The sequence below is a fragment of the Trichoderma ghanense genome, assembly GCF_004382785.1.
Source record: "Trichoderma ghanense strain CCMA-1212 chromosome Unknown scaffold_11, whole genome shotgun sequence".
NCBI lineage: Eukaryota > Fungi > Ascomycota > Sordariomycetes > Hypocreales > Hypocreaceae > Trichoderma > Trichoderma ghanense.
The window spans coordinates 767,379-792,328 of NW_027395674.1; the positions used below are offsets into that span (position 1 = coordinate 767,379).

The 24,950-nt window shown below is 54.2% G+C and overlaps 10 protein-coding genes across 10 annotated transcripts; 5 read left to right on the top strand and 5 right to left on the bottom strand.

Annotated features, from left to right (window-relative positions):
- Positions 1-345: 345 nt before the first annotated feature.
- CCMA1212_008259 (uncharacterized protein) lies at positions 346-609 on the top strand (the record flags this gene model as incomplete). The annotated part of the gene is made up of 1 exon (XM_073705400.1): positions 346-609. One exon carries the CDS (start codon positions 346-348, stop codon positions 607-609), a length of 264 nt encoding a protein of 87 aa, XP_073556208.1.
- An 88-nt stretch (positions 610-697) lies between these two features.
- Positions 698-1,447, top strand: CCMA1212_008260 (uncharacterized protein; the record flags this gene model as incomplete). Its single annotated transcript, XM_073705401.1, has 2 exons — positions 698-1,005; positions 1,279-1,447. 2 exons carry the CDS (start codon positions 698-700, stop codon positions 1,445-1,447), a joined length of 477 nt encoding a protein of 158 aa, XP_073556014.1.
- Positions 1,448-1,581: 134 nt separating this feature from the next.
- CCMA1212_008261 (uncharacterized protein) lies at positions 1,582-1,953 on the top strand (the record flags this gene model as incomplete). The annotated part of the gene is made up of 1 exon (XM_073705402.1): positions 1,582-1,953. The coding sequence occupies one exon, from the start codon at positions 1,582-1,584 to the stop codon at positions 1,951-1,953; it is 372 nt and encodes a 123-aa protein (XP_073556015.1).
- Positions 1,954-5,850: 3,897 nt separating this feature from the next.
- Positions 5,851-6,090, bottom strand: CCMA1212_008262 (uncharacterized protein; the record flags this gene model as incomplete). Its single annotated transcript, XM_073705403.1, has 1 exon — positions 5,851-6,090. The coding sequence occupies one exon, from the start codon at positions 6,088-6,090 to the stop codon at positions 5,851-5,853; it is 240 nt and encodes a 79-aa protein (XP_073556016.1).
- Positions 6,091-7,006: 916 nt separating this feature from the next.
- CCMA1212_008263 (uncharacterized protein) lies at positions 7,007-7,976 on the top strand (the record flags this gene model as incomplete). The annotated part of the gene is made up of 2 exons (XM_073705404.1): positions 7,007-7,015; positions 7,197-7,976. The coding sequence occupies 2 exons, from the start codon at positions 7,007-7,009 to the stop codon at positions 7,974-7,976; spliced, it is 789 nt and encodes a 262-aa protein (XP_073556017.1).
- CCMA1212_008264 (uncharacterized protein) lies at positions 7,541-8,649 on the bottom strand (the record flags this gene model as incomplete). Its single annotated transcript, XM_073705405.1, has 2 exons — positions 7,541-7,972; positions 8,542-8,649. The coding sequence occupies 2 exons, from the start codon at positions 8,647-8,649 to the stop codon at positions 7,541-7,543; spliced, it is 540 nt and encodes a 179-aa protein (XP_073556018.1).
- A 3,075-nt stretch (positions 8,650-11,724) lies between these two features.
- On the bottom strand, positions 11,725-13,194 carry CCMA1212_008265 (uncharacterized protein; the record flags this gene model as incomplete). The annotated part of the gene is made up of 5 exons (XM_073705406.1): positions 12,985-13,194; positions 12,687-12,917; positions 12,557-12,630; positions 12,307-12,476; positions 11,725-12,232 (listed from the first exon to the last, which is right to left on the bottom strand). Exons 1-5 carry the CDS (start codon positions 13,184-13,186, stop codon positions 11,725-11,727), a joined length of 1,185 nt encoding a protein of 394 aa, XP_073556019.1. The 5' UTR covers positions 13,187-13,194.
- Positions 13,195-13,322: 128 nt separating this feature from the next.
- On the top strand, positions 13,323-21,679 carry CCMA1212_008266 (uncharacterized protein; the record flags this gene model as incomplete). The annotated part of the gene is made up of 9 exons (XM_073705407.1): positions 13,323-13,449; positions 17,369-17,627; positions 18,205-19,558; positions 19,862-20,025; positions 20,075-20,599; positions 20,683-20,761; positions 20,817-21,133; positions 21,230-21,473; positions 21,528-21,679. Exons 1-9 carry the CDS (start codon positions 13,394-13,396, stop codon positions 21,677-21,679), a joined length of 3,150 nt encoding a protein of 1,049 aa, XP_073556020.1. The 5' UTR covers positions 13,323-13,393.
- Positions 17,043-17,303, bottom strand: CCMA1212_008267 (uncharacterized protein; the record flags this gene model as incomplete). The annotated part of the gene is made up of 1 exon (XM_073705408.1): positions 17,043-17,303. The coding sequence occupies one exon, from the start codon at positions 17,301-17,303 to the stop codon at positions 17,043-17,045; it is 261 nt and encodes an 86-aa protein (XP_073556021.1).
- Positions 21,680-23,890: 2,211 nt separating the features above from the next.
- CCMA1212_008268 (uncharacterized protein) lies at positions 23,891-24,597 on the bottom strand (the record flags this gene model as incomplete). The annotated part of the gene is made up of 2 exons (XM_073705409.1): positions 23,891-24,265; positions 24,331-24,597. The coding sequence occupies 2 exons, from the start codon at positions 24,595-24,597 to the stop codon at positions 23,891-23,893; spliced, it is 642 nt and encodes a 213-aa protein (XP_073556022.1).
- Positions 24,598-24,950: the final 353 nt, after the last annotated feature.

Below are 24,950 nucleotides of genomic sequence, written 5' to 3' on the forward strand. Positions count from 1 at the left end.
CACGAGTATGGAGGAGGAAAAGAAATGGGCCGCGGGTCAGTCAGCAGCGAAAGAGGGAATGGAGAGGGAAGCGAACAGGACGGGCCATGGGGATTCAGGCAGTTTTGGGGGGCGCCAGTACGTAAAAACAACCTGAACACACAGTGGGCTTTGGAATGAAGGGAACAGGGGGAACAGAGGAGGGAGCATGGGTGATAATGGGAGCAGGGAACAGGGAACAGCCCCGGGGGGGGCAGAAATTGGGCTGGGGCCAGGGCTGAGGCAGATGGGAAACGGACTGGCGGGCTGTTGGGGTGCTGCTCCTTGGGGTTTAGGCGGGGGCGGAGACAGGCTCGCGTCGACGAAATGAGCCGTGCGATGGGAGAGCATTCGGCACCGTGCGACGGCCCGGAGAAGCGGGCTCAGCGCTGGAGGACCGCTGGAACTTGGCCAGCATCACCGCCTGTCGTTGTCCCCAGCCGTGGGTTTCTGTGGGCGCAGCCACGCAAGCCCCGCACTGTGTCGCTGGCCTGCATCGGCTACGACTGCCATGGATTTTTTTTCTTCAGCGCGCCTGCAGGCATCGGGGAGCAGTGGCACAAGCTGGCGGAAGCCGTGGCTGACGCTTGACTGCGTGTGGTCTAGTGCGTACCATTAGCTGCGTTGAGCTGCACTGTAAGCTCTCCGCGGTTTCCATGGTCTTGTACAGTGCAGATGCATGCCCGCCCGCACGCCTGTTGACGGCGTCGAGGCTAAATTCGCAGCGACACGCGCCAGGCTATGCAAAAGCGCTCTCGGTCATGCCGCCCAGGAGCCAGAAGCCAGAAGCCAGAAGCCAGAATCCATCAATGGCATCGCACGGCACGGAGTACGAAGGACGTGGATGATGCGAGAGGCAGGCAGGTACCGGTACACAGTTCCGACGTCCATCTCACCCGGTCGTGGCCAAACAGTGGGCTGCCGCTTCGAGGGTTGCGTGTCTCACGAGCTGCCTGTCGTGATGTCCAGCAGGGACTGCGCGTACCGGTACGTGTACACTTGGCAGGCCGCAGGGTCACATCCAATCGACAAATTGCGCGGGTTGATCTTCTTCCCCAGGAACCTGCGCTGCGACGGACGCATCGAAGGCGGCCACTCGATACCGCTGGTCCTCGAGTACTGATCGCAGACCCAGGCGCAGGCACAGGCACAGGCACAGGTAAAACGCTGCTCTCCATCTGCCCTCGCTGCAGCGCCGACATGGCGAGGGTATCACGAGACAACTGCCCGGTCCCAGCTGCGTCTGTACATACTGTGCAGGTCGTTCTGGACTGGCTTCTACCGCGCTGGACGTGCCTGGATTCAATTGGACTCGCCAACTAAGCGGAGGAGGCGCACTAACGGAGACGAAGCACCTCGTTTCATACGTCTGTGGCGAATCATGCCCGCAGCAACCATGAAGTCCGAGTTTCCGGAGGCTGTACTGTAGGAAAGTACTCGTATGTACGTTCTGCTGACTGCGTGACTGATCGACTGAAGGTACTGACGGCAGCGGTCCCATGTCGAATCTGATGCTCAACTCGAGATGAACTGAACTGGCCGCCATCAACTCACGCCGGTGGCATGGCTGGCACGACCATCGCCAGACGTCGCGCAGTGCAAGGGGGCGTCCGACAGCCGATGCTATTCCTGGCTTGTCAGTTGCAGAGACGGCACGGCATGTCACCTACCAGACTGGGACGAGAGCAGAGCGACGGCGACTGGGGAGGGATGCGGTTGCTGTCAGCGCCCTTTTACCCGCCTGGAGCAAGCATGCCAGCCGAGGACTCGCAGGTATTCTTCCAGGCAGAACAAGACGAGACAAGACGCGACTCAGGGCAGCACGCGTCGAGGATACATACAGATACTACCGCACTCTGCAGTAAGTATCACGGTAGGTACAGCGATCATGAGAGAGAACGAACCCATGACGCCGTCTGTCAATCATCATCATAAGAGCTCCCACCAACATGCGACAATCCGCTGCGTTGTACCCCGGATTTGGGCACAACCACCAACGCCGTCTTTGGGTGTCTGATCCCTCCCGGCTCCTGAACGGTGGAAACTGGTGAGCCCTCCACCAATCACTGGCAACCATAATCTTGGCCATGAGAATCTCGCTCATGCATCCATCCCTTCTAGCCCTGTTTCTGCTCATTCGTCGTGGCTGTCCACCAATCACAGCCGGCTGGCAGCATCCCCAGAGACGAGCAGACCACGGCACAACGTGAGAAAAAGAAAAGCCACTCAGGCCATTTTCCCGGTTCCAGAAACGGCGCAGCGGCTGCCTGTCACCAAAGGCATCTCACCCACGATGCACGACACGACAGAAATAGCAGCCGCTCCAAGAGGCTGTGAAGCAAAGCAAATACTCGCGAAAAAAAAAAGCCCAAAAAAAAAAAAAAAAAAAAAAAAAAAAAAAAAAAAAAAAAAAAAAAAAAAAAAAAAAAACCCTCAGCCTCGGCAGCCACGGAACAAAAAGACTCGTCACATCCCCCAATCTGATTCACGATTTGACAGCCGCGATCCGTTTCATCTCGGGCACCCGCTGGATTCATCTTTCCCCTCGACTTGACCACTCGTCAGGCCGGCCACTGTGTCCCCTTCCGGACAAGGCCCAATCTCACAGTGTGCCACCCGATGACAGTCGAAAAAAATGAATTCATTTTATGATTTCTCTTATTTTTCCCTTCACGCTAACCTCGGCAACTTGGCTGACTGGACGAGGCCAGTCCAGATCCAAGTTTATTAGCATGGCTTCCAATATGCTTCCATCCCGCGGGGAAGAACCTCAGCGTCAAGCCATCGCATTGGCTGGATCTCATTGTTCGTCGTTCTGGATCTCAAGAGGAGAAAGAGGCGTCGAATGGCAGACATACGCGCACACCGCAAGCGCCACGCCTTGCGAAACTCAACCGTACACCAAGTCCAGCTTCTTTGTTCAACGGCTGCGCCTTTGGCTGAGCAGGGTCAGTTCAGCTCAGCCTTTCTCCAGATACCCGGCTCTTCTCGTCGGCGAACCCCAGAGGGCTTCTACTCTACCTCAGTACCGGCATTTTGAAGGCTCTCTCGTGCGAAACCGTAGGACTCCAAAATGCGGGCTTCTCTCGAGTCGGGCCGAAGAGGCTGCTTTGTTCTGCAAGGCTGAGGGCCAAAGACAACGTTGCATACTAGGGTCCCCCGCTACAATACGCAGCAGACAGAAAAGGGGGGGGCCGGCAAGCAGCTTATTTGCGCCAACCACGGCCCTTGTCTTGTTTCGCTGCTTACTTGAAAGGACTCCGTAACATGTTTGGACCTAGAATGCATGACGATCTATCTTGTAATGCAGCTCTCCGTTTGTTTCTCTTCAAGCATGGGCCATGCTGCAAGGGGTACTGACATGGCCATTTGCATTCTATACGCATCCAATCTGCAGCATATAGACCTACTGCTCCGTGTAATAACCATTAATGCTTCAAACTGCGTCCATCACGTCCTCACGTCCTCACGTGAGCCATCCACAACCTCCGCCTCGGCTCTCGACCCCAACAACACCAGCAACGCCTCAGCATCTCCTCACTCCAGCTCACCCGATCCTATGCCCCCCCTCCCCACGTCCCAACAGCATCAGCCAAAAACAACCACATGCATCCCGCCTCCTGGTCTGTGCCGCCCGCCAACTGCGTCATATCCTCACCGACTGCGTCGCACAAAAAGCGCTAAGCAGACCGACACTATGTACTAGCGGAGTGCCCTCGGACCATGTCACGACGACTGGTCACGATGATGGATCACAAATCGCATTTTTGGTGCCTTGTCCCAAGTTATGCTTTTTCTTCTGCTTTGCTGTTCGTGGGTCTGAGATGTGCTGGCACATGGCAGCGTGGTAGTCATCTCAGGGGAAGGAGAGATCTGGGGCTTTTCACTGGGTCCGGCAACGTCCACCTTCGGGCTCGTAGACGTTGGATTTGACTAGTCGTGCCTTGCCATATAGATCATGGCAGTATCTCGTTATCGTCTCGTGCACACACTTGTAGATCAGATACGAGTACCTATGCGGTGAGATGAACGCCCTGGTTAAGCCAAGTGCGACAGCTTTGCTAACGATCTCGCTTATGCTCTTCAGGCACGAGGAGATGAGATCCATCACCACTGTCCGATCTGTGTGGCGTCTATTGTATGAATATCCACTGCGACTAGAAACGTATTGAAGAATGACAAGCAGTCGACGCTCTTCAGCTTCATGGACTCGCACTTACGATTAAAACATTTCACTCTGTCACATACAAGTCTAAAAACATCCATCTCACGGCTTCCGCAAGTCAGCATTCACCAGGTGGACTACACAACATCCGCCCTGCCATGGCCAACGAAGAACGCTACGGAGCATTTGTATGACTAGTATTTCCCATCACCAAGTCTTATCCTTGACTAGTACGTGTCATCGAGATCAGTCACCGCATCCAAGGCGAATGTCCTTGGTTATTTCGCTTCAAATGGCCAGCACAGCAGAGCTTTCTAGCGCCTTCGGAAAACACATATCCTGTTGACTGGACAACGAGTGCTTACTTGTCCTGGCCCACAGCATCGCTCTTTTGACAAAAAACCTCCCCACTGACCTGGTCTCGCATCACGAGATTGGGCAGTTGTAATTCATCTCCAGACAGCGGGTCTATATGGTGTCGGCAAGGAATTGTCACGACAGTGGGAGGCGTAATCGTCTGCGCCTTGTGAGGCCATCTTTCAATTCAAAATCTCATTCCACATCCGGGCCAATGCGCTGTTGTTGACATCTATAAGCCCGCTTCCTTCTACGGAGTAGAAGCGGATCGCCTCCGATGCTTGCGGACGACGTCCGGGGTAAGTGGGGCCGTCCGGAGGAGATGGAAGGACTACTTGTGCATTGCATCGTCTCGACGCCTTCATTTCGTGATACATTCTGCTCGAGAGGCATGTGATGCTCTCATATCATGTGTAACTCGTAACCAAGACGCACGTCCCTGACCATGAGCAGATTCCATTCAATTTTTCAGGGTAGGCGATCCACCAACCTCGCACACCAAAGGTGGTCGATCAAGGCTTCCAATCTCTATTCAGGCTAGGCCTTCATCTCCCTAGGACCTCATTTGCAGGATTCATGATGGCAGCGAACAGGCAGTCCAATCTATTGAGAACCATAGGCACTAGCGACTATATCCCATCAACTATCACCAGTCTCTTGAACAAGACTAGAACCAGACGCGAGAATCGATGCACCTGATGCTCGATAAAACGATCGCCTGCGTTGAATCTGACAGTTCGAAGCGAAAAGAACGACAGCAATACCCTCGAGCCTTTGATGAGCCTTGCATTTCCTGTGCTGCCGACCCGATTCACGAATCTCACATGGTTGTTCCACAATCCTCCTCCAGCTGTTCAACCCAAACCTACACCCATTGGACCAGACAGCCGAGATCACTTGCGTAGCAATTCATCTGCTCTTTCTTCCACAAGCATTGTGTGTCACAGCCCCAGGCGGCACGGCAACAAGGACCTTGTCCGGATGTCGCCGAGCATAGACACCATCTAGACATGGGGATGACGCAGAGTTCCAACTCATGGGATGACACAGCGCAAGCCTTCATCTCGTCAGAGTCAGCTTGACGAGAAGGAGGGGGACCTTTTTTCGGCATTTCAGAGACAGTGTGTTGAAGGCATTGTGTTCTCGCTAATTAGAATCGCAGTTCGCTACAGATTGGGGCAATGGTTCATCGTCGTGTCTTGGAACCCATTGTCGGTTCGCCCTGAAGAGCCTGATATAGAATGGCTTCGAGATGGATCTGAGATCTGTCTGAGACGTTGAGATATTCAAGCATTCCTGGTTCTGTTTACCTAGTCGGCATCAGGTGAGGCCAAGGAGTAGTTGGCGGCGTTGATCTGCACGGGTTGGCCGGCGATGTATATGCCCGCACATATCATCTCGCACTTGATCCTCTTCAAGAAGATGATAGCCAGAAAAAGTTGGGACTTGCTTGCCCTCGTCACTAGCGAGATTTGTGCTACCTTTTCCCCAAACATCTCAGCATCAGACAGCTCGGTGGCAAACACTTTGAGCTTAGAAACTTGAATCATGGTTGCCAAACATGCCAATCAACACAAACAAAAGACTCAAAGACATAGATTGTCAAGCATATTGACAGCTGTGAGAGCCCCATGACTCCTGATGGAGTCAGCTGTGTGCGATGTTGGCACGATCGACCTGTGAATGACTGTTATATCTGACCAAAGTAAGACTTCTCGAGCTCCAAGCAAGGAAATGCAACAGACTTAGTTTCACCCAAAGGTTCGCTCTTTGAGGCTACCTTATTTGGAGCTCACGTCTGCGGCCATCTACCAGAGGGGGAACTATACGTTGGAAATGGAGAGAGAGCCAATAAGCAGCAACGCCATCTATACTGCCTCAACTTATTTCAGACTCAATAAAAGCCATCTAAAAGCAATACAGTCGAGCCTCCAATGACTCCAACCGTACAATGCCTCCCCAATCGAACTATAACATCGTCCCTGCTTCACAATTTCAACCATCAACCACAGCATCATCTCGTCGCAAACCACACCTCACACGACCAAAACAAACTCACATATCACATTCAAAGCACACAAACATGCACAACATTAGACCACCCCAAACTGACTCCCTTGCCCATAAGCTGCCACAGTAATCGGGCAGCCCGTCACTTACCAGATACGCAGAGAAACCTGCATAAAACTCCATCACACAAACTGCGCCGCTCCGTGACATGGAAACACCGGCACACGCAAGCAGACCCAAAAAGAAGGAAACATTCTGTGTTTGCGGCAGTGATTCTGTGATGCCATGACTCGGTCGTTAGACTACTTGAAGATGGGCTTGGCCGGTTTCGAGCAGACTTGAAAGCCTGATATGAGCTTGATGTGCCGAGACCTCTTTATCTACCCTTGTACTCTTGTTATTAAATCGTTCATCTAATAGCACTTCATTGGATATACATCGAATCAGAAGCTGAGAATGGAAATGGTCTGGAAATCATTCCTCGCTGGGCTTGTTCTAGCAGCCTTTGCGAACGCTGTTCCGAACGACATTGACAAAAGGTATCATCCTCTACGAGAGTGTGTCCAACATATCAACGACGAAAGCATCCCTCGCCAGCCCATCAAGAGGACAAGCAGAGAGAACAAAAAAAAAAAAAAAAAAAAAGCCTACCTTTACCAGCCCCTTCAACACTAACAACCTTCCACAACATAGGTCAAGCCTCATCCTCCCAGCTCCCCCGTGGCGAGGCTCAGCCGTCCTCCCCCCCAGCAACATCTACGAAACGCCCACCACAACGCCCTCCTGGGACGACGACGAATACTCTATCCCGGAGCCAGACCCGTACTCAGACGAGACATGGTATCCCCTCCCCACCGCCACCGAGCCCTCAACACCACCTCATCCGTCTTATTCAGCAATCGTAACCGTTCGAACCACGACGTGGGTAGTATCCCGCTCGACCACAATCACAAGTATACTCCTCGAAACGTACTACTCGACGCTGACGGACTATGACGGCTCGGCCGAGGGCGGGACGGTGACGGTGGCGACGTCGGTGACGGAGACAGAGTCGGGGTCTGCTTCGGATCCGTGTGCGGGCGCCGCGTCGGGCGGTCCTTCGAAATATGCAAGTGGATGCTCGTCGTCGGGCGGTCCTGTGACAACAATAACCTGGACGCCTGCTCTAACTGCGTATCCCCTCCCGTCCTCGTCCAAAGACGAAGGACGCGCCCCGGCCTCGACGTCAACAACTTCATCAGCACCGCCATCAACAACAACGTCAACGCCCACGACAACGGAAACAGACACAGAAACCGAGTCCCCAACAGGAACATCAACAGCAAACGAAAGCCCGCCCGTCGTCACAGGAGCAGCAGCCCCCCTCCACAGCACAAACACCCGCGTCTTCGCTGCCGCAGCCGCGTTATTTGCCGTCCTGGCCTGAAAAGTGTATCAGTCTGCTTTCCTCCCAACAGATCACTTACTGCTAGACGCCCAAGAGAGCCCAACCAACGCTCGGAAGGGGTCTTTTTCGTTCTTTATCTTTGTCTTTTCCAATCAAAATCACGCTTGAATGAATTGGAAAGGCGGGGGGGACCAACCTCGCCAATCTCTACTTCTCCCGTCGGAACAAACCTCTCCCTTTCGATTCGATCTTCCCAATCCAGTGGCCCCCCTCGGGTAACGCAACGCAACCCCCCAGGAAAGTCAGACAGGCAGGCAGCCTCCACAACGCTCCAGCCGCGTGTCTCTTCGGCTCGCTTCCGTGTCGACAAGGCTCTTCGCTCTTCATCCAACCACCGTTCGTGAACAGGGGGAAAAGAAGGGCTCCGCTTTGGCGAGAAGAAGGTTCAGAGATTAAATCGTCCAGGAAGTAGGAAAATATTCTCCGGCACGGCCCTCCCAGGCACAAATCAGATCGCGAGCAGCGAGTCTTTATTTTGTTTTTCGCCCTCGAGTCCTGTCATTTTCTGCATCTGTACCCGTTGTGTGTGCGTGCAAATCCATACCTCCTGTTTCCTCCCTACTCCATTCTTTGTTTTCTTACGGGCCATCTCGAGAAGAGAGAGGGGCGTGTTGCGGGTTCTGTCAGATGGGGCGTGTCTTGAAGCCACCATGTTGTCGTTCGAAAGAGGACGAGGAATTGGATGACATGAGATCCAAGGGGTGACTGCATCCGGATGCTACACCATCACCCGGTTGCGTCCACGGGGAGAATGCCGTCTTGCTTTGCTTTTTGATACCACCTTTATTCACCATTTGCTATTTGTCTAGAGAAGCGATTAATGCGTAATTTCCCTCAGTCATGAGCTCAACCACGCGTATTGTACCGTGTAATCGCGCATACTGTGCTGTGTCGAGCACCCCCTGGGGCCCTCAACATTGATGCCATACGCCATCAGCATGTCATTGACTTTCGGCTGTTCGGTAAACGCGAGCTCTTGCATCTCCATCTATCCTTTGGAGTCCATCAACGTGTCTCTTCCGTTCCAGGGGGGGCCGTGGCCATGAATGCTTGACAAGGGGCACATGGACCCCTATCCCTCTGGCTGGAGATATGTACTGTATGCACACGTTCCGATATCCATCTCCCCCACAAGTTGATGGGCATGTGGGCTTCCGTCTGTGTTTATCCTTAGCTGTAGCTCTGCTAGTCCACGCACGATGCATATCCACTCCCGGCTCGGGCACGGATACTTGTACATAACATAGAGCCCCCCCAGGTGGCAAAAGAGCAACTGAAAGATGCAGGACGACTTGGCAATACATCTCGACCTCTGAGAAAGCAATTATTATTGGGGCAGAACCCGCTTTTGACTGCTAAACAGCATCTTCCAAGTATCCAGCTGTTCTATATCCAGCGCAGAGTAATGTCCGGGCAACCAATCCGCTCCCTCTCAATGTTCACGGCCCCCAAGAGTCCTTCCATCTCGCCTTGGTGTCCACATTTGGAACCCGACATCGTCAAACATTGCATGATGCTCGCAAGTGCCAGTCTACCTAAGTCTGATCTCCAGAACCTTCAACTCCCAACCAACAACCCACCCAGAACCCATACACATCCACCCATTCCGTCCCCCCCATTCCCATCCCCTGAAGCCATCTTCTCCCTCAACCTCCCAGCTACCGTCCAATAGTCCCATGTTCTCTGCCCCTCATGCAACAATCACGTCCATCAGTCGCAGCCACAGCAAAGAGAATCAAGAATGGATGCTTCTGGGCTCTGCACAAGCGAAATCTGCCTAGAGTCGGGGAACTACGGATCCCAAGCCGGTGCCCCTCCCATCTCTCCCCGGAGGGCCCCCATTCCCCTAGGTGCTCTTCGGAAGCGCCAAATGCTCGTCATACTCCACAGAAGCAGTCATGACACCTTTTTTTCAACTCACCTTTTGCTCCTCAACGGCTTCACAGGGAGGCAGCCCATCAATGATGGAGAGGGCATGGTGTCAAGGTCCTATCACATCAACGTTCCCCCACCTTACCGCACGATATTGCATAGTGTATTTACCCTTTTCTCATACGAAACCGCCAAGGGAAAGGTAGAAAGGTAGAGATCATATGCTCGAATCCGCCCCCCTTTCCGCCGCCCAACTTACGTCGGCTATATTGACAACCGCATTTTTGGGACAAGCATATGAACCAGAGTAAAGCAATAAGAAGTTGCATTCTCCCCGTGAGTCGTAAATCATTTAATCTACCATACAAAGTAGCATCACAAGCATCATGCCAGGAGCAATTCCGCAGGAAAAACTCAGCGAGGCTAGAATTACCCCCTTCATATATGTATCATATCCATGTGCCTCCATCACAAACCCGATTCGTCAAGACGCTTGGGCTTGACAAGCGGCATATATATTCTAGCACGAATCGTCAAATAACGGCGGAGAAAGGGATCTACGCCTCTCTCCCATGCTGCAGATTGTCGGCTCGCAATTCCTGCAAAAGGCCCGAGACAACCTCCACTGACTCTGAATACATACTATGGAGTCTCTACATGCAGGCAATCGTCCCACGTGCCGATATTTTGAAATCAACTCCAAGATCCAAGTGGGCGGACTGACAAGGAGCAAAGAGATGATCCCTGTAAAATTCCCTCCCTTGGGGATACAATGTCTCAAGTATACCCTCCTCTTTCCAGTCCCCTCCCCCCCTCCCCTCCCTCTCGAAAGGAGAAAACAACAACAGCCGAGCGGACGCCGAGGGATATCGAGCAGCAGTAGTGGCCCACGAATGCCGTGACATGGCCAACAACGTGGCAGCAGTCGGCTGACTGCCGCTCTCCCGCACATTCACCAGTCACGCACCTACGCGTTAACGCCCTCATCAAGCCCAATAGAATTTAAGTGGCCCTGTGCATTTCCGGGGCAAGACAATCTCTATGGCTTGCGACTGGGTAGATAGGTACATGCCCTACATACCAGGCGAGATCTAGTTTTCTCCAGGGCCAAGGCGGGAATAATACACGTCACACTCCAAAAGATCCAGGCATCCTTCTCTTGAGCAAGCAATCGTCGTAACATACACACAGCATATGACAGTTGACGAGAGGCGTACCACTTTCGAGATATGCAAATCGCCTCCTGCACCAGATTCTGTATAGGGAAGCTCCATGGCTTGTTGGACGTCTGATTGCGGTCAGCAATGCGCGAAATGCGGGATTGAAGAACTCCCCAGGGGGTTTGGCTGCGGATTCACCGAAGGTGTTGGTTTCCTCACTCACCAACACGCCTCCAAACGCCGGCAAAGGGGCCCAACGTGCCCGGCAGAGTCAGCTGCTCGTCTTAACCGCCGCATTTCCAGCCTAAAACCTTGTTGGCGGCAGTTGTGGATAGTAAAAGAGATGCGAGCAACGGCGCGAAGGAAGACGGGGAGCCGCTTTGTGGGCCCTTAGCCTCCTTTACGCCTGGCAGATTCAGTTTGTGGCGCGTCGCTGAGGCTATAGCGGCGATCAGGGTCTGGGGCAGTAAGTAGGAGATGCATTGCCGTTTAGGCGAACAGATGGCGAGCGAATTCGAGCCAGAAGTAGACAAGAGTCAATTTTGGGCACTGAAAGAAAAAGCAGCTGTAGACATAGCGAGTGAATCATGAAACCAAGTCCAAGACATTGACGCAGAACAGGAGCAATGACAGCATTCCGTCTTCCTTCCCAACCACGCAGCCCCCCTTTGGCGTATATCATCCCTCCAGCTAGTTCAGGGGAGGACATCTTCATCCTCAGAGGCATCACTATCCTCGATGACGAATGCGGCAGAGCCAGCCGAGTATTTGGGCACCGTGTAGTCGGGCATGGGAAACAAGGGATAGAGCCGGTCCCGAACCCCATTATCTCCGTAAGCCGCATACCAAGGTGGAAGCATCGACTCAGGGACCGACCAGCCTAGCTTCGAGTTGCGTAGCCACAGCCTTACCATGTGGCGGGATGTCTCATCGCTGTCCGTGTACGAGTCACGTCGGTGGAGCAGCGCCCAGTTGTTGAAAAAGAGCAGGTCCCCCGTCTTGAGATGGAGTCGCAGCTCCGAGCGGTAGGCGGCCTTTGATATTCTTTCAAGAGCAGACAGCTGCGTGGCCGTCAGAGGCGGGATATCGGTTGGCCCGCTGGACGGATGAGGTCCAAATCGATTCGGATCCATGCTAGCCATCAATCTGCCGTCGTGGATGGCGAGTGCGGGCGCTAAGTAGCACTTTGCTCCACGCCCCGAGCTATCAAGACAACGCTTATCTCAGCCAATGCTTCGATGTCAACCGTGGAGAGTCGAGGAGAACAGAGTCCTTACATTTGCACAGGCCAATCAGGCGTCAACAAAGCCTTTGCCGCCCAGGGAGCTTCAGAAAGAAGCTCGTTGAATGCGGTGGTGACCGAACTCAGGTAGGTGTAGCCCCCCTTTTCTGCCATATCGCGGACTTGAAGAGCTAGGACATCGCAACCCATGTCATTGTGGTAAGGCTGTTTGAATTAGTCCAGGTCGCATGGAGTTCGTATGAGGAATCAAGGGAAAGAATGAAGAAATGTGTTCGGTGGCTTACCAGGGCTTGGCTGGAGTGGATGCCATGGCGCTCCTCAACCGGTACCTTCCAGAGCTTCGAATTGATGATGTGGGCTGTGGTTGATATCAGAATCCACATTGTCCGCCTCATAGGTAAGTGGATGTCTTACACAGGACATTGCCCTTTCGATCTTGAAAACCCCTCTGATCGGCAATGTAGCTTGCTATGCCCAGGTAGATTGTGATGCTATCTTCGACCGAATACTCTGATCCTCCAAGGCCCCTGAGAACAAAGAAGCCGTGTTGCTCATGAATCACTTGGGCACATTGCGCAAGCCGAGCCCCAAGGTTGGGAAGGCGGAAGTTGTCTTGGTCAACTTCATTTCCATCGAGGCCAAGAGCTGCCCAGCCATGTCAGTTTCGCCTATTCCTCTCGTCGATGAGGTCGATTCGGGAGAGCCCCCTTACACTTGAAGCTTTGGAGTGCCGCATCAATCTCTTCGGTATCCTCGTCACGAAGCTGCAGGGTGTATTTCTCTTCATCCTCGAAGTCAGCCCCTGACCAGGCTAGCGGGCCTTTGAGGGCAGCCGGAAGCTTTGGCATCATGTCTTCCGGCATGGCAGTTGATGTGTCAAACATCATGTCTCCTGGCGTATTTGAAAGTATCATTGCTCTCGCTGGATGCGTTGTTGCAGTCCCTGAAGACTCCCAACTACGACGCGCGGCCAGGAGACTTCTTTATATGCCAACGACGAGGACGGAGAGGAGAGGTAGCAGGCAGCGGTTCGGACTGAAGGCAAGACAGCCAGCGAGCTCAAGCTTGCCACCGGATGCAGAGACGCGGCGGAGGTTGGATACGGCGCCAGGGACAATGCGATGCGTCGATGTTTCCGAGAAAGTGGAGGTGGGTTGTGGGCCACCAACTCCGTAACGTATCTCTCGTCGTTTGCGCGCCATGAGGGATGATGATCTGTCCTTACACGACACGACGCACATCGCTTATCAGACCTGGTAGACGACGTATGAGAGTCCCCGACGTAGACGCAAAGTGCCCGAAATGCTGCACGAAGCAAATGCAATCTGCTTGCTGAGCTGGTGGTGAATATGTTGCAACGGGCCCCGTCTTCTAGTCGCACTGTTCGGCCAAAGGGGGGTAACTTTGCCAACTGCAAGAATGCCCTTCGGAGCACGTCTGCAGCAGCCCATGGACGGCGACAGGCAGCGGGAATATGGTTCCGAGTGGACCACTGGCTGCCCGTTTGCGAGAGGCAGAAAGAGGAGTCGCTAGGTGGCCGCTCTGCGTTTGAGGTGGGAGAGAAGAAAACCTCAAACCATGCCAAGTTTCCGCGATAGCAACCCAATTACGACACGCCTCTGGACGACCGACCAGCCCAGAGTGGGTAACAAGAACTCGACGGGTACTATACAGCACATATGGGTGCGATTCTTTGCTTGGGCATGGCGACAGACCAAAGCTACTCCGGCAGCAGTTGAGAGGATGAATGAAAGAAGAGAGCAAACGCTGATTCGATATGGTTAACCCAAAATCTGAGTTCTCATGTCGCCAGCGGAGGAGGCTTTGTTCTCGACTTTTGTTGGGCCGCTGTTAAACGGAATCTTGGGTTGGCGGAGAGCAGAGCCCGGGAGGCAGTGACCGAACGACTATCGCGGGCAGCCCCCCGTATCAAAGGGGACTGGCTTTTCTCCGGCCGCGAACGAACACCAGGCTGTCGGCACTAACATAAGATGTAAGCTACCGTACTAAGACGACGAGCTGTGAAGATGCAAATCATGTGCGAAGAAACTGCCTTTCAGCGGCGTGACTTCGCTTAGCCTCAGCCCTCACCCTCCCACTCACCATCACCCTCGGCATCAACAACTGGGCTAATGAACGGTGGAAAGAATGCAGAGCAAATGAAAAGTCGGACCATACTGAATTGGTTTGAGCGGTGGAGCTGCTCGATCACCGCCGTCCGCGCCTAGCCAGTCATTGGGATGTGAAGTGAGTGAGTGCTTCGTCACATCCCGGGCCATCCACGCGCGCTGTCGAGCTAGCACTGGCGAGTAAGTTCATGGTACAGTACAGGACTCGGAGACTGGCGGATATGAGGGGGAATGGGGGGAGCATACTTGTACTGGCATCGTCACGACTGTGCGGAGCCAGACGATCACGAAGGAGGCCACACCACATTTGCCAGAATCCCACGAGCCTTGCAGCCACTCCGTACGAGTACGAAGTCCGAGAATAGCGTTGCGGCGGTCCATGCTAGGCATCATGAGCCCTTTCTGCCTCTTGCCCTTTCTGCCTCTTGCTTCGACCTGCCCTCTTCGTATCTTGGCCGTCGAGTCGAGCAAGGTGCAAGTTGCTGGCCGGCTTGGCCTGGATAAACCGCCGCAATTCTAGACTTGCTTGGCCCGTGTTTTGGATCTAGTTGTGCCGTCTCCCTGCCTGTTCACGAGCCGTTTGCTGTTGGAATCCATGCACACGCGGCAGATATCCATCAATAGCCCACAAAACTACAACTCTCTTGCCCCATCACCAGCCCTCCTCCGCCGAGCAGTATCCGTATACGCCAAGTGAGAGAGTACTCCGTACAAGCAGCTGTTTCGTTGACGTGGATCACCCAAGTATGTGAGTGCTCGAGAGTCGTTTCGACCGCCAAAAGCTGAGTGTCGGCAGCCTTTCGCTGAAGACGGTGGGTTCGCCTGGTTAGGGCCCGGAAACTTGTGCATGAACTCGTGTCCAATGCGGCTCATGGCAACTTATTTGGAAAAATGCAAACGTCTCCGGCTCAAGGAAAACAGCCAACATATTTAATACTTGATCCCAACTCTCTTTCTGCTTCCTCTTCTCCTGAGCCCGTCGTTGGAGGCAACGACAGCCACACAGGGCGGCAGTTGTAGCGGGCGCAACAAGGGCATGTCAGTAGAAGAGCCGGTTGACGTACCCATCTCTCCTTACAAGTAACTGTATGTCATGCTTGACCGAGATGTCACAGATGAAAGACGCGCCTTGTATGGGCGGCGGTTGACATGATACTCGAAGCGGTATGGGTACCAGTGGGGGGAACAGCTGAAGCCGAGTGACGCTGGAAGATAATATCCGACCTGCCACTCTACTAGCACCCCCCAGCTTCTCAATACGCCGACGAGGTCAAGCAGGTTCAGTGCGACTGCCGGAGCGCGGTGTATCGTACGAACATGTCCAGGAGATACACGATACACGTACACACCTTTGTACGCAGATGTATCTTGCTTCCGTCCCCCTGCCGAGCCCAGCCACTCAGAGCTGGCTGTGGTGACAGGGACGGGGCTCTGGACGTCAACCGGTGAGGCCTGTCAAATCGAACATCAGCAAGGCTTTGGTCTCGTGCGGAAGCGCTGCCGCCTGTGATTGGGCCCTTGTACGTGACGAGATGGGCGAGTGGATAATAGAGGTTGAGGTTGCAGCCACCATTGGAGGCCGTGTGGCCGGGGCCAAGATGTTTCTTGCATGGTAGCCCCGTCAAGACTGTCCAGAGCAGCCATGGGGGTCCGAAGACGGGGTGCAACTCTATCACATTCGAGGACTGACAGCTGGGTTTGCCCTCGGTAAGGTGAAAAAAAGGCCTAGCACCAGATGCACACAAGTCAAGTACTACGCGCTGGGGCCTAGAACGACGCCTGTGGTGGTGATGATGATGATGATGATGCTGGCGTGCTTTTGTGTCGTACCTGAGATGATGCCCGTGATCTTCCTTGTGTCTTGACAGATAACACATCTCCCTGCCTCGCAGTGCTGACCTGGATAGAGCCGAGTGTTTGCTGCATGTCGGGGCGCTACCAGACGGCCGCTGGGTATGCGTGTACGAGTCATCGTACTCGGAGTAGCGGTAGCGGAAGACAGAAGGATCGTCAGAGTCGTCTTTGCAGACGGGCGTGTCACGGAAGCTTGGTCTGCGGCATGTAGTCAGCCGTGGCTGCCTGGGCTACACCAGGCCGTGAATCGTGATGCTCCCGCGGTCTGAATCAAGATGGCACGAGGATACAGCTCGACCATGTCAAAGAAAACGGATCTTTGATTGGTCTGTAGGCAGTGAGAAAGTGGAAGAATTGCAAGAATGGGAGACAAGAAGTTGAAGCTATTCTGAGATGGCCCTGCCGCTCCTTCCCTCGATGCCACTGGGCCGGGCCGGCATTGCTTCCGATATGCCGCCTGCCCAGACCACGTCTCTCCACCAGAAGAGCGTCGAACATCACCAGAAACCAGCGGGCAGAGAGAGTAAGCCAGCCTCGGCCGGATCCCATTGCGCCTGAGGCCTTTTCGGAACCGCAGCGGACCGGCAGCTGGTGGGCATCCCAGCTGCCTCGCAGCAAATCCTGGCGGATCCTCCGACGCCCCGTGGCTCGAATGATGAGGAAGAGAGACAGGGAAAAAGCAAGAATAATCAACGGCAAGCCTCAGCTCGGCCGGCTAGCGACACGGGCGGGAGAGAGACGATGCGTAATGTCGCTGCAAGGGAGACAAGGCGGCATCACGGCATGGCTAGGCCTCGTCTCGGGCGTCTGCAAGCTGGGTCGCCTCGGGGCCTGGAGCCAAGGTGTGTGTGATGGTGCCGCCTGCGTCCCGATAAACTGGTTTGCCAGCTCGCGCGGCCATCGCCCGTCCCATCGCCGTCGTACTCACTTGTACAAGTACGGCGGGCCCCCTGCGGCTCACTGCCTCCTGGTCATCCCGGTTTCCCACCCATCTGCTGCGCTCCTCCTTTGGGCTCTCCATCTCGACCTCGTCTTCCTTGCGCCTCATGCGCTCTGATTTGCAGCTCCTTCGTCACTCTCACCCCCGTTGCCAACGACCCGAACCCGACGCAGCGACCCGTCCCACTGCCCGCTCTTTCGCTTCTGCGACCCCTCGGAAGCGCTCCTGGGGGCTCCTCCCGGTGGAAACTCGTCGTCGCCCCTATCGCCAGCCAGGGCACGCCTTGTCTCGTCCTGGTGCTGCGCCGTGCTGGGTCTCTGTCTTCACCGGTCTCGAGGCCTTGACGTGTGCAACCACACCCTCCCGTGGACAGCGTCACAGCGTTGCATGTCCGCTGCCGCAGCCATGGAGACGCCCGCTGCAAGCTTACTTGTGCGCTCTCCTGGAGTCTCTGTAAGTGACATCCTCTCTTAGTCTTCGTTTCCCCTTCACTATTCTGTTCTGCGGCCGCGGGCGGCACCCGTTGCGAGGAGAGAAGATGGACATGCTCGTGGGAAGTGTGGGATATTATGGGGTAGTAGCTGTTGGGGTGGTGGGCTTGGGTTGTTTTGAGTTGCTGATGGGCCCTCTCGAAGCCCGGGAAACGTGGCTTTCTCTGTTCACTGCTTTCCCTCATCTTCTGCTTTGGAATTCTGCGTTGTGTGTTTTATCGTGTCTTATTTATCACCCTTTTCCCCCTACAGTTCATTCCCGTCTCCAAGCCTCTCTCGCAGACACTCCCCCCCCCACCAACACCCCCGTTGGCATGTAGCATCAGTCTGGCTCTGTGCTGTCTGAATACGGCGAATGGGATGGGCGACGTCTGTCTCGTCTGATTACCGTTGCAGCTGCCCGGACCCCTCTTCCTGTTACGCCGGGGTTGAGTCCTCAACCGGACAAGACTAGAGAGAGCCTGCCTGACCAGACGTGAGAAAGCGAGAGAGTTGACAGTTGACCGGTCTCATCATAGGCCCCTTCCAGCAAGCCCTCTCGCGGCCCGCCAAAGCGCAAGAGGACCAGTGACAGCGACGCAGCCTCCAATGCTGACACCTCAGCTGCTCGTCCCCGGGGCAGTGACGGCTTCGAGAGCTCTTTTCAGCTCGCCAGCCCAGGTCGCGCCGATGCGGCTTATACACATACACACGCTCGGACGAGCACACTGTCCTCGCCCGCGGGCTCTGCTTCGGCTGCCACCAGAGCAACACCATTCGCGGCGGTGGCGGTCCTACCAGGCCCCGGACGCGTACCGGTACTTGTGCCTGTAGCTGGTCTGCACACTCAACCCCAGGCCTATCAAGATTATCAGCTGCATAGCACAGGTAGCGGTCCATCAGGCCATTCTCGCGGCCAGGATCGCTCCGCTGAGCCTGTCTTTGGCCATGACAACGGTGCCATGCCGATCGCTGGTGCTGAAGCTCCGACTGCGTACAGCCCTCGCTCCACCGCCGTGCCGCCGGCCTCGACTTACAACCAACAATATCAACAATCCCCGTGGTTTGTCCTGGGTCCGCATGGCGATGCCATCGCCCAGTCTCACTTTCAGCCAGTCCCGTCTCCCCAAGCTGTGCCACTGCAAGCGATTCATATGAATGAACCCGTGTTTCCGCCGCCCTTCAACCCAGTCTCACCGCATCAACTGAGCCTTCCGGGACAGGAGAACGTCATAGCCGATGCCAACCTCGGGACGCCTTATCCATCCGTCCAAGCGTTTCAGCCACACGCCTTTGGCCTGAGCCAACATCTGGTCTCGGGTGAAGCAGGTATCCCTCTTCATCCCCATCATCAGCAGCATCTGTCTTACCCTCATCCTCATCCTCATCCCTATATTCATCCTCACTCCCCTCCTCATCCTCCTCCACCACCGCCTCTCTCTCATCCCTATCACCCTGAACATTACAGACCACTTCTCCAAGTCCACCCCGGTCCTGAGCAGCTCGCAGAGAGACAGTCACCCTTTGAGGTGCCGACTCCTTTCGCGTACTCACCCTATAATGACCCGCGATTGAGGCAACACAACTTTGCAGACAACAGATTACCACTCGGATATCCCCAACCAAACCCCGGGCAATCGCCAATGGGTGGAGGACCTCAATTCCCCGAGAGCCGCCAACAGGCCGTCGCAAATGGCTATCTAGCCCAGCATCCTCCTGGCCCGTTTCCATTGGCCTCTATGACTCCGGGCAGCGCTGTCTCCCCTGATTATACCGGCTCTGGGACGGGATCTTGCGAGCTAGATGCTCACGGCCAGGGTGGCTCCTCGTACGGGCAGCCCACGGACCAGGCTGGGAATGGCGAGTACGATATTGATGAAGAACCTCGGGACGGTAGCGACGTTGAGTGTGAAGACGGTGTGCAAGATGTTGAGAAAACAACCGACGCTATGGAGGCTGATGCCGATGCTGATGCCGATGCTGATGCCGATGCTGATGCCGATGCTGATGCCGATGCTGATGCCAATGTTGATGCCGATGCTGATGCCAATGTTGATGCCAATGTTGATGCCGATGCTGATGCCAATGTTGATGCCGATGCTGATGCCGAGGCCGATACCGAGGCCGATACCGATGCCCACCCTGATGTTCAAGATGCCTCACCAGCAGGCGCGGTACAGCAGGATTCATCTTCAGCTACGACAGAGGAGGATCCCCTAGCTATGGCAGAGGAGGGTCCGGCGTCCTCTGCGGTGTCGAACAAGCCAAGGCGAAGCCCGCTCAGCCCCAGTCACCGAAAGCAGACGGCAGAAACAAGGAAAATCAAAGCGTGCACACGATGCCGGATGCAAAAGATGCGGGTAAGTGCAGGCTTTGATGCCGCTTCAGCACGTTGGCTAACCCTGATAGTGTGACGCTGACCCGACAGACCCCATGGGAGCCTGTCTGGGATGCCGAACATTTTCCAGAACGTCGAAAAAGACGATCCATCGAATGCCGTGCTATCGTGGAAAGATTACGGATGCCGTCTTGTTCCGCAGCGGAGGGCTCGAGCTGACCAAACGCTGGAAGGGAACGGAGATGAAGGATGTGACGGACCGAATCAACCCCAGCGACATTCGCACGATCAAGTTTACACTGGGAATATGCGACGAGCCCATCACGGTGGAGGTTGTTGCATTCCAGCCGCAATCTGGAGATGTGACTGCGAGATTCTGGATGGTGCCGGACGGCGAGCTCGGAGTGCGCAAGAAGAAGGATCTAGCGCACTATTGCTTGGCCAGCATTCAGAAGACGGCGAACTATTTTGAGGAGTACATCAAGAAGAACGCTGTGGACGTGATGAAGAGGGAGCGAGCAGGTGGTAAGGCGGGTCCTCGAGACGTCATTGAGAGGACGTACGAGTATATCATCAAGCGCTACCAGGATCTTTCGGTATGGACGGAGACCTCCCGACTCGTTTCCGTCTACCGGATGGAGTTCTCTACGGATCTGTGTGATGCTGACGAGCTGTCTAGGGCAGGAGCGAAGTCACTGGAGCGGAAGAGAGAGAGCTCAAATTCTTGGGCAACATGATTGTCCTTTGGTTTGCCATGCGTAAGTTGAGGCAGAAACTGCTGGATGCAGCTAGGTCTAACTCGAAGACAAATAGGCCACTCAACCGGATCCTCGTGGCTCCTTGGAAAAGAACTGCTGGGAATGAAGCCCGAAACGCGGGATGACACTTATCCCCTGTTTGGCAGAGTCTCGGTCCCTCGCATGATCCTGGCGCAGTTCGACAGCATCAACCACACGCGGCTCCTCAGCAAGTACGGCAAGCTTGTGCTGAGCGAACTGGAGTCTCTCATGTCCCGAAGCCAACCGCAGCATTTCTTCCTCGTTTATGCCTGCATGTTCATGCTGCTCAGGGAAGCCAGCTGGGTCAGCGAGGACCGGTATCGTCACGCGCGAAACAATCTCGGCCAGAGTGTAAGTTCCGCCACGTGCTCCATTCCCGGTCATGGGATGCAACGTGGGCCCTGCTTCAGTTGGCCCGATATGTAGGCTGACGGTTTTGATTTCCAGCTCCGCTATTCCATTCCGGCTTTTGTAGAGAGCCTGCATGAAAGCTGCAACAACCTCCTCCAGCACTGGCACTATTTCAACTGCAAGCCCTGGCCGCCCCCGAATGAGAAAGACGAGAGACACAAGGGCCCTCTGGCCGGCATATCATCGCCAGAGTTTGATCTCCTGATGCAGGCGTGTACAGATCGTGCCGTGCAGGGGCAACTGGACGTCTGGAGGCGCTACAAGGCAGACAATGGACATGGTGAGTGCCGGCGTTCCGAGCAGCAGGCTGAACAGGGCTGACCCCCCTTGGCAGTGACCAAGCCCGCTCCCAACGACGTTGGAGGAAGGCCGTACGAGGGACGCCAGGTCTTTTACGACTGGGACCATCCCTTTTACTGGGTTTCGCAGCTGTTTGAGGAGAAATGGCATCCGCATGCGACGTATCAGCGGGAATACATTGAGTAAGGCAACGAAGCATGATGACAGGCGCAGGAAAAGAATGGACAACGATTGGGTTGCATCGCATATAGACGCGGTGTTTGGGCCTCTACGGGCCAGGAGGGTTGTGAAAACTGGTACACGTTTTGATATGAATTTCCTACCATGATGCTGATCTTTTTGCTCTGATGGTTGAAGAAAAGATTGTGGATATCGTGCTCGATCATACAGATGCGGATGAACCAAGTCTTGGTCAAACCATTGATCATCACACGCGAAATAGCCACACGCATCGCAACAAATGGATGAACTTGCAGGGCCAAGACCAAGGCTGGACAAAGTACCGGTACAAGCGCTTTCTCCAAATAGAAAAGAGTCGACAGCGTCACATATCATCAAGTCCGAGACCTCCCTTACCTCGATACGACATGTAGAGTAGGAGCAGGATGAGTATGTAGTGAAGGAGCAAGTAAGTATCTGGCATGGGCTGTGCTGCGACGCCCGCAGGAGGAGGATTCCTTCCGATGCGAAGGGTCACTTTTTGCCTTTTGCCTTGCCTTGCTTTTTTTTTCTCTTGCTTTTGCCTTGGCTTGAGTAGTCTCAAACCCGGGTGATGTTTTGTGTGGGAGTGCGTTTCTCATGCACGTCAGCAAATACGACTGGGATAGATACAAGGCTCTCAAGGAAGAGTACCCTTAGGAGATGTCGAGAGCTCGTATCTGCATGATCAATAGTCTATAGGGTTTGGCAGACGAGTTGGAAGCGTATGAGAATGCAGGGAGTAAAGATATGGCAAGGGTGAGGAGACGTCATCCATTCTGAGGAAATGGTGTCAGCGTTGATACGACGATGACCTCCAATCACACATTCTTCATTACAAATTCTCCCCGTTCAATTCCCTCTCCGATCACCCGAATTCATTCGTCTTCGCGGACGTCGTCGTTCCTGTCGTTGGCCCTAATACACTACTAACAAGCCAACAACTTTTCCCGCTTTCGCCCCCCCTTCTTTCAAAAACTACCAACGGTTTTCTCCTCTTTTATTTAGTTCTTCTTTTAGTGCCGGTAATTCATTGCGCGCCGCTCCATACTTGTACATGGATTATTGATTGTTGTGCGGTGAGATGTAACGGGTCGTCCCGTTGTTTGATCGTGCATTAGTTGAAGGCCGCCTGTACTTGCCTGGTATTTAACCGGGTTTCTTGTTCTGCGTAGGTGATTCAGGGCCGGGGGATTTAAGCTACGCGGACGGAATTCATTGTAGAGGAGTAGATTTCGATACTAGAGGATAAACCTCACATCTTTACTTGGAGGATGCGTGAGGTCTGATATGGAGTGTTTGAAGGGAAAGAATTATCGTCTGTGGCGGGGTTTTGTTCTGTCTTGACTCGGTTTATTCTCATGTATCCTTGTTGTTGACTCGGTTTATTGTCATTTATTTTTGCTGTTAACTGTCGGGTATTTCTCTGAGCATCCAGCGCGGGCATCGTGAAGATAGTGTCAAGACACAAACCGCACAAAGGCACAACATAACGCGGCAACTCGGAATCGAATCTCCAACATTCAACCTCTACGAAGGCCAACCTCTACGTATGCCCCTGTGTGAGCAGAACAGAGCAATAGCGAGAGCATTGTAATGAATTGTATTATCGAGTGCGCGATACTTATCCATTCATCTCCCTGCCTCAACTCTACATTCATCCATACAAGGCAGCGAGTAAGGAGAGATGAGAAGAGAACAAGCAAACAACACAGCTTCAATCAAGGTACATGGTAAACAAATCAACTCAAATCACACGGCAAGATCGATTCAGTATATACACCATACACACCATCATCGCAAAAGAAGATTGCTTCTCATCAACATCACACGCCGGACACCAACAAGCATCTTGGCCCAAAATGGTAGCCAACCATGTAATCATTAATGACTACCTTATTGTAGAAGCACCGAGAACCCTAAGGCGTCCTATTTAAGTGGAAGGGGTATCGTATAAAAGCAGATCAAAAAGCAAATATCCCAAGCCCCAAGTCCAAACCCCCAAGCCGAACCTAAGCCCAAGCCAACTTTGACCAAATTAACATTACAAGCTCATTGCCCATCACCGAACCAATTGCAGTTCCTCAATCACCACCGAATCTTGCTCGTCCTGTCCCCCACGAGAAGCTGCCTTGTCTGCATCTTTCCCCCCAAGTCCCAGCTCGCCTCCAACTGCCGAAGACCGGCATCCGCCCAGCCCTACTGGGGCCAATCTTCGTCAATGGAGATGACCTCCCTCAGCGGGCTGGGGCGACCCCTGGACTTGAGCACGCGCCGTGTTCTCTCTTCCAGGCTGAGGTCGGAGGGCAAGTTTTGCCTGAGCACGCTGCGTCTGGCGTGGAAGTCGTTTTCCCTTTTAAAGTCGGACCTGAGCATTGACGAGGCCGCCTTATAGTCGCCAAGCTCCTTCTCCAGGTTCCACGTCTCAAAGGGCGAGGGACACGATACCAAGAACCGATTCTTGTCCGTGAGGGTCGTGAGCTTGTTCCTCTCCGCGACGGCCTTGTCGTACTTGACCATCTGGAGCTGGTTCTGCGGCACGTCCAAGGCCACGCAGTCTGCCGAGTTGGGCCCCTGGTCCAGCTCGTTAGAAGACCAACTCAAAAATGGGCGCCCTCTCTCCGTGCAGCGGAGCTTACCTGAGCGTCTGGGGGTGGCATCCGAATCCGGGGGATATCCAGAGTGCTTCTAGCACCCTCAAAGAACATCTCGACCCGACTCCCTGGCCTTGTGATTTCGTAGGGAGCGCCGTTCAGATACGTCTGGCACTCCGGGGGGGAGTGCTGCTTCATCTCTTCCCGAAGAGGCTTGAACGCCTCCATCTGTTCCCCCAGCTTCTCATACGCTATGCGCCGGCGGAGGCGAGAGCTGGGGTCTGTGTCGCGGAACTGGCGAGATTGGGGCATCTTGTCGTTGAAGGTATCGAAGGTGTGAGTATAGGACAAGATGGCGTTGCCAGGTGGACGAGTTGCGAATGTGGGAGAAAGGAGATCAGCAGGAAGCCAGGAAGAAGGCCTCTATTTATACCCTGCCGGCGGCTAGAAGAACAGAAGATTGTCGATGGATATATGAGTGGCTTGTCACGGAGGCGTTCGTCCTTCAAGGCTGATGGCAACCATTGCTTGCTCTCCGTAAAACGACCCAGGGGCAAATTTCGGGATTCATCAGCCATTAACAGCCCTCGATTATCCAGCCCCAAATCATATCAGCGTCGAGGTAGCCTCATACGGATATTCGCTGGGACCAGGATGGCGACGAC